The sequence below is a fragment of the Nycticebus coucang genome, chromosome 14, assembly GCF_027406575.1.
Source record: "Nycticebus coucang isolate mNycCou1 chromosome 14, mNycCou1.pri, whole genome shotgun sequence".
NCBI lineage: Eukaryota > Metazoa > Chordata > Mammalia > Primates > Lorisidae > Nycticebus > Nycticebus coucang.
The window spans coordinates 83602550-83614478 of NC_069793.1; the positions used below are offsets into that span (position 1 = coordinate 83602550).

The 11929-nt window shown below is 40.9% G+C and overlaps 1 protein-coding gene across 2 annotated transcripts in view; it reads right to left on the minus strand.

Annotated features, from left to right (window-relative positions):
• CTSC (cathepsin C) overlaps nucleotides 1-11668 on the minus strand; it is a 39169-nt gene extending 27501 nt beyond the window's left edge. Inside the window, exons 1-4 of one of the 2 annotated variants that reach the window (XM_053561071.1) lie at nucleotides 11386-11668; nucleotides 9769-9914; nucleotides 3528-3612; nucleotides 1394-1689 (exon numbers count right to left, since the gene is read on the minus strand). In XM_053561071.1, coding sequence (XP_053417046.1) covers nucleotides 1673-1689; nucleotides 3528-3612; nucleotides 9769-9914; nucleotides 11386-11557 — 420 coding nt within the window. In that variant the 5' untranslated portion in view covers nucleotides 11558-11668 and the 3' untranslated portion in view covers nucleotides 1394-1672. Of the gene's footprint in view, nucleotides 1-1393; nucleotides 1690-3527; nucleotides 3613-9768; nucleotides 9915-11385 lie in introns of those variants that run through there. The other variant, XM_053561070.1, reaches the window with a different exon arrangement.
• Between the last annotated feature and the right edge of the window lie 261 nt (nucleotides 11669-11929).

Genomic DNA, 11929 nt, shown 5'->3' on the forward strand with positions numbered 1-11929 from the left:
TCTAGACAAAGATTCTTCTATTCAAGCAGAGATGCAGGGGAAAAATCTTCTCAGATAATACGAATTAGGTGTTACTCTACATTTCAGGTTTACCAAGGTGGATATAAATCAACTCTAAACCAAGTGAGAAGGAAAACAGCCTATTATTTTGCAGCAAAAAGATAAAAGATAGGAATCACTTTGAACAACAGTGTAATTAAGGGAAGTAAATTTGGAAAGAACACTTAAATTTGGGGAAGTTTACAAAGCTCAGTTTCCAATTTTCAAGACTACAAAGGGAAGGAGAAAGTAAGTTTTTATCTTGAATGAAAGAATCCTCCTCCTCCTCCATGCAAGAAAGCAGCCTGACTGGTAAGGAAACCTAAGCCTCAAGGCAATTCTTCTCATAAACTTCAACAAGAGCCAATACAACTGCTGCTCATGACACCCAGGGACTGGAATTCACCAGGAAATCTGCCCAAATGTGACTCTACCTACCATTTTCTTCTTTATGAAATGGCTTTTCTTTTGCTCTTTGGACTCCAGGGAAGTCTTCAAGCTTGAAAGACCAGGTTTAGCATTTTACAGTTAAAAGCAATATATGAGCTTAAGCATTATAAGAGACTAATTTTCTCTATCCATAAAATGAAATAAGTAATATCTATTTTAGAGGATTTTTGTAACTTACAGTATGTCAACTTAGCACAAGGCTGCCACCTAATCAAAAAAGGAAAACAAAAGAAATACACTTACTCCACCACCTTTCTGGTCACAGGCACTGTAGGTCTGTAGTCTGCAGAAGGACAACTCCTTCGCAGTCTGTTTTTTCTGAAAAAGTCTCTTTCCCTCTACCCCCTTTTTTTTTCTTTTGAAACAAGAGTCTTACGTTGTAGCCCTTGGTAGAATACCATGGCATCACAGCTCACAGCAACCTCAAACTCTTGGACTTAGGCAATTATCTTGCCTCAGCCTCCCGAGTAGCTGGGACTACAGGCGCCATCCACAGTGCCTGGCTATTTTTAGAGACAGGGGGGTCTTACTCTGGCTCAGCCTGGTCTCGAACCCACGAGCTCAGGCCAATCCACCAGCCTCAGTCTCCCAGAGTGCTGGGATTACAGGCATGAGCCACCACACCCAGGCCTTTATTTCCTTTCTTTAAACATCCTCCATAGAACCATCTTCCTTCCAATAACTTACACCCATGCATCTCAAGAGATCCTGAGGCCTTATTTCCTTCTTACAATAAGTTCTGGGGTTCCTCAAGGTATAAGAGAAAGAAAAGATACTCAGAGATAGCTGAGCTCTGAACAGAATCTATACTGTGAATATAATAAAACACAAAATTCAAATCCTATCAGTTTAGAAGAATCATTTCAATAGAAGAGGTTTCAAGAAAAAAAAATCTTAATATGTGGTATATTGTTCTTTTTTATTAAAAAGCCACCTGGACTTCGTCTCTTCCAGACTGTTTTTCTTTGTCCTACGTAGTCTCTGGTTGTTCACATTCCAAACTGGTGGTCATTGCTTTCCAAGGAAATGTTCCTTGGGGGGGCAGCCGCCTCAGAGGTAGGTCACCAGGACTCCTTTGCATTTTACATGCAATTTAAGGCTCCAGGAGGCACAGGAGCTGCCAGAGGCCTCTGCTAGCTGCTAGAGGTAGGTCCACTGCTGTATGATGCTCTGTCTCTTAGCCTCAAAGTTTTTTCTTGGCTGTGGTTTAAAAAAAAAAAGCCCCTATTTAATAACTTATAAGGCAATAAAAACTAGCATTACAAGCTCCAAAGCATAGTACTGTCTCTTAATAATAGTTAACAATATCAGTTTAAGTAAAAAAATACCAACATTAATATTTAAGATCCCAGGCAGCGCCTGTGGCTCAAAGGAGTAGGGCGCCAGCCCCATATGCCAGAGGTGGTGGGTTCAAACCCAGCCCTGGCCAGAAACTGGAAGAAAAAAAAAAAAAAAAAATATATATATATATATATATATTTAAGATCCTGGTATTTTTTTTAATGCCAGTTAAGACATTCACAAAAGGTGCCATTCTCAAGCTGAATGCTTAAGCCAACACGTATTGCTCATGCAACCAACATGCTTACAAAGCACATGCTTCTGAGAGTAACTACCACTGGATAAACCTAACTCAGTTTTGAAATATAATTAAGAAACAGTCTACAAGCTACATTTGAGCTACCTAGATACATTCACATGCATACCTTACAAAATCGAAATGGAGATTTACTGATGCCTGGATCCGTGTCTAGGATCCCAGGTACTAAGCTATTCATGCCTTTTACAGAACAAATATTAGGGTTTACTTTTCTATTTGGGGGTGGTGTGTGCCTCTCTAATCTGGAGGAAGAGTGAAAAGGTTAAAGACAGAATTCCATAAACTGTATTCTGAGAGCACTTTATTTCTTGTGGGCCAAAAAAAAAAAAGTGGTGAACCTATTTTGGAAAAGTTTCCTATTACATCCTCCTTCTAAGCTACCATACACTATAGTAATGATCCTGAGAAGTTCTAAAGTAAAACTGTTTAACACATTTGAAACTTATTCAATTACCAGAAAGCAGCAGTTTCTTCTTATTCTGGCTGTAATGTTCTCTCTGGTTCTGTTATCAGTGGCTGTCTGGAACAATCTCTAAAGATAAAATGACTCCACTGCTGTGTAGTTCCTAGCTGCCATATGTGCACCTGTGGGTCACTGCTGGTCCATTATAAAGCATGGAAAATGCTGATATAAAGTAAGCCTCTGGTGCTTTCAACACTGGTCCCAGTTCCCTTTTTCGTATCTCACTTCTACTATGTAAGAGCCAAATAAAGGGGAAAGAAAATGGGGAAAGGATGACTTGTTAAAATGCAAGGAAGGGCAAGTCCTATCAACTTTAATCTCTAAACACTTATTTTTCCATCAAAATTTCAGACATCTGAATTTATGGTGTGGCAATGATTGTAAACATCTATTATGAAAAGGTGATGGGGGAATGTAAAGAGTGAAAAAAATTCTCCCCATCCCAGCCAACAGTCTATGGTCTTCGTGGAAGCCAGTTTATGAAAGGTGGGTGATATCTCAGAGAGATGAGGGATGGGGCCAATTTCTCTCAAAGAGCCTCCTTCTCTACTGTAGGATGGACATAAAATGCTGTGGGCTCACATGATCCCCTCTTGAGGGAGTCTTGTCAGGAAAATAAGCAACCTGAGGCAGTAGAGCTACCTCAAGAGTGTGAAATGAACTTGAGCCAACCTTTTTCTTAACCAGGTCTTTACCTATTGGGATTCCTGTCTGCCCATGTCATAAGTATCACTCTGAGGAAAGCTAAATTGACACGAGCAAACAGAAAATGATACTAACGTGGAAAAATCACTTACATAAAATAGTGCAGGCAACTTAGAAATAGCAGATAAGCAAGCTCAAGCAAGATATCCATAAAAAACCACGTCTCCAGTATTCCTTTCTCTGATAAATATGAATTAATTTGCATAAGCCACCAGGGAGGAAGCAGCTTGCTTTTAATAAGAAAATTAGAAGTATTTCAACGAAGCTCACCCAGTTTGTTCCTCAGATGTGGCAAATCATACATCCCCACAGTTCCCAGCTGCATGAACAACTGACTGATAAAATCAGTGACATCCTACAAAGAGTTTACAATGGTAAACTGAGTCAATATGTTGTGATTAAGCTTCATCGTGAAAGATAAAATAGACACGTCCTAAGCACTAAGCTTCTGATACGTTTCCTCAATTAAAATACTCTTACAGTATTTCCCAAGTTGTTTTATTTATTTATTGTTTTTTGGAGACAGAGTCTCAAGCTGTCACCTGAGAGTGCCGTGGCGTCACAGCTCACAGCAACCTCAGACTTTTGGACTTAAGCAATTCTCTTGCCTTAGCCTCCCAAGTAGCTGGGACTACAGTGCCCATCACAATGCCCGGTTAACCCCAAGATGTTTTTAAGAATGGACAAAACTTGAGCTTGATGTATTGGACCTGTACTTTTAAAAGTATACTCATCTCAGTAACAAGTCTTCTAAAGTTGTTCTGTCTTAAAAATGAATCCAGAAGGCACAGTGGGAAAAAGGCACGATATTCTCAGGTCCTTTACTGCAGAAATACGGTTGACATTTCTGGCGGTTGTGACAAGCTTTAAATTTATAAATCACTATCATACAAAATGGGCACTTGAATCCTCCGGTATGGATTTCTCAGCATACTGCTCTTATTCTAAGTAGCAGCTTACTTTAGAAATCCCCATGGTAATGCTGTTTAACATAGAGTTCCATTAAACAAGAGCTCAGTTAGAAATCACCAAGATTTGCTTGACTATGGCCAAAGAGAATTTTCAACCACAAGTCTAGTTCCCTTCATGTATTTTCCTCAGCCCTTGAGTGTCTTAACTTCAAAATAGAATCCAAGTGCAACTATGTTCTCTACTGCTCCTCCTTCCAGTTATTTTTATCACCACAGAGAAAGTGAAATGAAAAACAGTAAAAGATTAGAAAGCCTGTTTGACTTCAGGCCATTCTTTGGAGCTCTGTGTGTTGCACAGGACTTCAGAGCAGTCTGGTTGAGGATGATGCACACAGGAGCTTTAATCATGTTCATCTCACACACACATATGCACAAGCACACACACACACAGAGCAAACCACATAGGCAGGTAGAGAAGAAAAAACTCACCCACCCATCATATAAAGTTAGGCACAATTAGGCATGTTTATGCATTGTATTTTTATTTAAGAGGTTGGCTACAGGTACTTTTAAGAGGTACAAATTTGCTAGCGTGTGCCAAGTGTAACAAAAAGGAAAATGCTGTTAAAATAGGATAGTCTTAGACACAGGGTGTGGCGTGTAGCTAGTACTGTCCTTTGTTTTGGCCAGCTAAGTTTTTAAAGAGAAATTTGACTTTGAATGCCTTTAAGAAAATTTCCATTTTGCTACAGGCATAATTACTCTTAATTGTTTTACAAAAGGTGCTTTAAATACTTAGGTACCTTCCTAGCGGTTCCTAAATGGATGTTGGTGTATAACTCCTATAAAGTGAGGAAGATGAGTGGGGAAAAAAAAACATCTTTTAATTATATTCCTAGTGTTCCTGGCCAACTCAAACTAAGCAAAAACTTTCAGTGTCAAGGTTTATTTCCTTCCAAGCGTAAGTCACATGCAAAAAAAAAAGTTAGATTATCCCTACTCTCCCCTCCATTTCTCAAGCAGTTAAAACCAAGTTAAAAAAAGGACTTAAGAAACCCCTCAACTCATGAAAAATGCTTGTCTTTCACATGAGACCTGAATAAGTAGAACTTAATAAATGATAAAAAATACTTACCTTTCAGAGAAGGCCTGAATAAGCAGAATTTAATAGAGCAAGTTCCTAGCAATAGAAGGGGTATGGGCACTGATTCAGTGGGAATGCAGAGAAGGAAGAGGAAGTGGTCTGTCTCTTGAGCGACAGGATGCTTATAGGAGCAGAAGGTACAGCAGGAGCCCGGAAGGATCCCAGGGTGTGGAAAACCAGCACTCAACAGGTGGGGATTTCTTCCCATCAGCAAGCAAGCAAGGAATTCTGGAACAGACACCAGGTGGGCGTCCTGCAATTCAGTTCCAACACTTTCCACCTGAAGGTAGCCGGAGACTCCACAGGGTGAGGGCTCAGGCCCCAAGACTGTCAATCACCCCTTCAAGTACCAGTCACAAGTCCAGACCTCCAGAATTTCTAACCAATTAGCACTTACTTAGGGTTCCCATGATCCTGAGCGGCTCACAGAGCTCAAGGAAACACTTATGTCTATTAATTTATTACAAAGGATATTTAAAAAGACAAAAATAAACAGCCAGTTGAAGAGATACAGAGTGAAGTCTGGAAGGGTCCAAGCACAGGACGTTCTACCCCTGTAGAGCTGGGGTGTGCCACCCTCCCAGCCGACGAATTCTTGTTCACCTTCCTGAAGGCCCCCATGTGTTCAGCTTTCTGGAGCTCCCCAAAGCCCACGTTCTCAGGCCCTTTATGAAGATTGAATTGGATAGGCATGATTGAAGACCTGTCTGTTCTGATTCTTCCTGGCTTCTCTGTGCACAATTCCTCCTTCCAGGGTATGGGGCAAGACCTTCACGGAATGAGGGTTTTATAACCACATTCAGATTACGGTCCTGCTGTGGGCAGGTAAAAGGAGGGAAACTCTTGTTTACTGTTAACAAGAGCTATGGGAGTTAGAAGCCAGGAACCATAGACGAAAACACGTTTTTATCATAATATCACAAATACCATGCGTGTGTTAAACAACTACTCAGCAAACATTAGCAGCAGGAACAGTAACAAGGAACAATCTGATGAAAGCGTATCTGAAGGCAGCAAAGGAAGCAAGTGTTAGGATAAGTATGAGTGATTACAGAGTTCTGGAAATCTGATTTGTAGGATAACAATGCATGGAACAGTGATGGAAAGTGTATGTGGCAAAACTTTATCAGATTTTCTGCAATGGCGATAGGTTGAATAGTCTATGTTGCACTTTACATAGGACACTTAAAATTGAATGGCAAATGTTACTTATCTTGATGATTTCTCATTTTTAAAAATAAATTATGTTTTAAAAGTTATTTGAAGCATGTAGGAAATATTCTCAGATGCTTTAAATAGGATTTTTCTTGAGTTCTAGATCCTTCCTAGAATGGTTTCCCCAGCACACTGTAGGAAATACCCTGATGCTTTTGGTAAAATTGTCAAACTTTGGGTGTTAATGCATGTCACCGAAAGTGGCTGACTTTCTCAATATCTGAAGTCAACTCCAGCCTACTACTTTTCTTAAATTTTTTAAGCTTTGCTTCCCATCACTCTTGCAGGTGGATTTACTAAAATAACACAGAATTTTATCACTTTGCAAAGTTTGTTTTTCTGGAAATATTTACATTAAATTTTAAAACCAAGTATCTCCTTCCAGCAGAGGTGAAAGGTGGCTGTGGAAGCTGATGCTGAAGGACATGGGCTGTGAAATCTGTGGATTTGGCAAGACCGGAATCATGAAAGATCCAAAAACGGATGACCAATTCAGTTCGCTGGTCTTTAAAACATATTTCACCTGTTACACTCTCACAGGTGGCAGGAACTGCATACTGGCCACGTAGAGAGGCAGTGCTTTGGTGATCTATGCTTTAAGGTCTAAAAAAACCTCTAGTTGTGAAAGCAACGTAAATGGATTCTAAACTATATCTCATCTGTTAAATTCCCATGCCTGGAGAAACGCATGTCACCCCATCACAGGATACTCAATTTGTACAATAAATTATGAACCCGGGAAAACATTTTTCAATTAAAATTTAAAAATAAAATAAAATAAAAACAAGTACCTTAGGCCCAGGTGGGAAGATTGGCCTAAATTAAAAGACCAGACTGGCCAAGAGTAAGAGACCTTGTCTGTAAAAAGAACAAAAAACAAAACAAAACAAAAAGATTAATCAGGCATGGTAGTGCTACTCCGGAGGCTGAAGCAGGAGGATCACTGGAGCTCAGAATTTGAGGGTGCATTGAGCTATTATGACACCACTGCACACTACCCAGGATAAAAGAGTAAAACTCTGCCTCAAAAAAAAAATAGGCTTTCTATTCACCTAATATGACTAATAAGAAAAAGCGGTCCAATTACAGGCAACCTCCTAACTACAAACATTTGACTTTACAACTCACACTTATGAACAGAGGCTATAAAGGTATTAGGTAAATGTACCTGTTTCAGCTCACATACAAATTCAACTTAAGAATAAACCGACAGAAACTATCTTATTTATAATCCAGGGACTGCCTGTATATATTCAGCCATCAACCCTTCCCCCTGTTGCCAACAGTTTTTTCTGTCTCCACCAGCTCTGGATACTGTTTAAGCAGAGAACAAACTGATGAAAATGTATTAAAAGAGGGAAACTGTCCTTGTCTATATCTGATTATTATGTCTCTGGTAATTAAAGGTTGATTTTAGACGTTTCCCCATCCGTGTCTCCAATTCTGCAGAATTAAAGCATGAAAAGTTTTCTAAGGCAAATGTGTAAATTATTTACTTATTTATATATTACTCCCCCTCTCCTACTGAAATCAGTAATTTATTCGATCTATTTCCTAATAGAATCCCTTCATCCATTCATGTTCATTTTGTAACAAATATCAACAGTGTCTATCATGCTTCAAACAAGAGACAGAGGAAGAGAAAAGAAGATCCTGACGATAAGGACAGGAAAGGATGCCCAATGTTCAGGGTACGTGGTAACAACTGCCTTGAATATCTCTCATTTATGCATCAATTCCAAAGGCAATTGATTCATAATTTGAGGGAATTAACCTTAGAAGGGCTGTGGGAAAGGAACTGTGAGAGGTCTGCCAAGGCCTAGGCTCATCAATACACAGACCAAGAATTACATTCAAGTCTAATACAATTTTTAGAATCCATAGAGATATTTTTATGTATTTACTTATAAAAATATAATGCCTGGGAATATTAAAAAGTGAACAACTGGGGGGCTTCTCACTTGTATCCCCACACCCCCGCTGCCAGAGGTTGTTTTCCCTCGTTTTGCTTTGCCCTCTTTAGCTTGTCATGCTTATCAGTCTTTCTCCCTGTCAATAATCTCTATCCTGTCAACAAAAAAGAAAGAAAAAAAAAAGTTAACACTTGGTTAAGCATGAGCTTGAACTAATGGACTACTGGCCACCAACAGCCAACGTAGAATGGACCGACTGGTTTCCACAAGCTCAGTATCAGAACTAATCCAGTTTTTTACTTCTTCTTTTTTCATTTTAAAGAGAAGTCCTTGTTAAAAAGAAATTGTAGAAGTTATTCATCCAAGGAATAAAGTTGGCCTGGATGGAATGCCAAAACTTGGAGATAAACCACAACAGACTTGAGAGATTATAACAAATTTGTAAGTTTAGGCCTTTATTAGTGCTTTGCCTTTTGTCATCTTTAACAGACTCAGACTCATTCCTCACGTTCCCATAGTTCCCATCAAGTCCTAAAATTGGCCAACTATTACCACATGTTATAAAGCCTGTGAACTGTTTCCCATGGAAAAGAAAAAATCTTTATACTCTATGTATAATGAAAAACAGCTAGTGTTTTTGGGTTCAATTTACTTGAACCATTTGAAACTTGGAACAGGGTAAGCTCCAAGTGCAGAAGAACAAACGGGATGGACTGCAATCTGTGTTCAACTATTTTAACCCACAGCGCGTCTGCGATTGGAAGCAGTGTATTATAAGGTAAGAATGGACATTCATTTTTGCTAGTGAGGTAAGGAAACAAGGTGGACCAACTGGGCTAGCTTTTAATCGCCACAAGGAGTAACTCCTATGTTCTCTCTTTTAGTCATTAAAATAAAATTATTTATTTTAATACGTTTAGTACATTACTTCAATGAGTCATTTAAGCTGATCTTCCAGAGCCAACAGGCAATGATAAGGATAAAATAATAACCATTAAAAAAAAACCCAAATTTATAATCTCCTCATCTTTCCTAGACTATGGAAACACTTAGAAATAAAGGTGTAGTAATAAAGAAAATAAATTTAAAATGTATTAATACTTACCAAATGTAAATTCAAATACAGATTCAGGTATGTTTTTTAAACCTACTAAAATCATAATTTTAAATAATGCAGCAAAATAATACCATCTAACTTCTCTTTGAAAGAGTGGTGTCAATGCTGGTTACCGTCTTAATCTACAATTAAAATTCTGAGGATCTCCTAATCAGCATAGGCTTCAGATACCAAATTACTGAAAACAAATGGATTTTTCACCAAAACTAACCTTAAAAAAGGCAAACCACTTGTAGTCGTTCAATACGATCTCAAAGCCTTGGTTGTAAATGATGGTGAAATGGCCGGAATTGCCAAGGTCATCATATGCTGTATCCAACTTCTGAAGGTGAACCACTACTTTTTTTTCTGGTGGTCCTAAAGAAAAAAGAAAAATTATTTGGACTTCAATGGGGGCAAGAACCTGCCAATTTCAATTATATGACTGAAACTGAGTTGCTTTCCTTTCATGCTTCCTAACTTGGGCACCCAGTCTGCCTTGTGAAGAAATCAGTCTGGTCATGTTGCCTCTGTACAGTCCTGAAGGGGTCTCAGGCTAGACAGGGCAGTGAGGGTTCCCAAAGGCAGATCGGCCATGCAGCTCAAGAAGAACTGCTCCCACCTTTCCATAGCATTCAATGTGGAAAATTACAGGTGGAGATGGGAAGAAGACAAACTGGTACTCGAATGAGAGTTGTAAGAATAAAAGAGATGGTGACATGGAGATAAGAAGACTAGCTGTGGGATCTCAAGAAGGACAGTATGTTAAGCCCACTAGGAGACCCAAAATAATGTATTCAGAAGTGAGGTACCTTTCTCCTCAATGGCTCTAGAGTTTAGAACCTCAGAATCTGAATCCTTCCAAAATACTCAGCAAATTGGAGGTTTCTACCCTACAAAACAAATTTGTGCTCATAAAAATTAAACATTTAAACTTTGGAAGAAAAGGGCTCAGATCGATGGATGTCTTTAATTACTGGATAAAGGCCAAAGATAGTTTCATAGTCAGAGGGCTGTTGCCTGAAAGGGGCTCAGCTGTGTTCATCTGCTGAGTTTTACACTTTAGACAGTTTCTCCATGTTTCAGTTTAATGCTCTGATCTGCATGTGAGAGGCCTGTGCAAATCCTAATCTCCTTCTGCACCAACCTCCAAACTCAACTTTTAAAAGAATAAATGTTATAATGCCCAGGATTACAAGATGGGAGGTATACAGTCATATGGAGTTCGCTAAATTGGGTTTTATTAAGTAACAAATGAATTAAGGATCATTCCGCTTACAAGGAAATACAGCTGAGAGCTACACTCAAGCTGCACGAGTTCGTGCCTCCTGTTTTTTCTCCCCAACCCTTCACTAGAATCTGTGTGGTCAGAGTAGCCGCGTCACTAGGGACAAAGACTTTTTGCCACAACAAAGTGAAACTTCTTCTGTATTCTCGAGAGTTTTCCAGCTCGTCTTCACCAACTTAACTTAAATAAACAAACTCTGCCTTACACACAATGGACTGGGAAATGAAAACACTGTGGTGCCCAACTCTCCTCCAAACCAAACGAAAAAAATAAATTAAGATAAGGGATGGTTAATCTTTAAAAAGTCACTGAGGTCCCGAGATAACCAATGAAGTGTGAAGGCAGAAATTCTCAGCAGCTCAACTTTGACTTCGCGGCCCTGGCTGGGGAGAAGGTCCCCCAAGGTCGCCCCATTCTGTGTCCGTCCAAGACGTCCCAGAAGCGTCGGCCTGGGGGGAGGAGCGCCTGGTTCGGGAGGACGAGCTCAGGGGCGCAAGGCGAGACTAGGAGGGGCGGGCCGGCGCGCAAGAGCGAGAGGGTCCGGGGCTGCCAGCGGCTTACCCATAACTGAGCAGTCGACGTCGCGCTGGGAACCACTGGGGCCCACTTGGAAGACCCAGGTTCCCAGGAGGTCAGGATAGGTGCAGTTGGCAGGTGTGTCGCAGCGCACGGTGCAGACGACAGAGAGAAGCAGCAGGAAGGCAGCAAGCAGCGGGCGAGACCCCAGGTCCATGCCGGCGGGGGCTCCGAGGAGAGGCTGGGAGGAAGAAGACCCGAGAGCGCGCGAACCCAAACTGAGACGAGCCAGGGGCGCGAGCGTTGAAATAGCCGCACAGCCCGGAAACCCGCCGGCGGTGGAGGGGGCGGGGTCACGGCCGGGCGGGGGCGGGGTTGGGGTTGGGCAGCCCCGCCCCTCAGGTGGCGGCTGGCGGCGCGCGGCCCCGCACCTGGCTGCGGCCGCACCCTCCACTGGGGGAGAGCCTAGGGACAGGTGTCGTTGCCAAGGGAATTTTCAAAATTTGGTACGGCCAAGCTGACCAAAATAGGACCTAAGAACCCACAAGCGGTCCTCGCGACCCAGATGGCGTTTCTGTGCAGTAAGGAA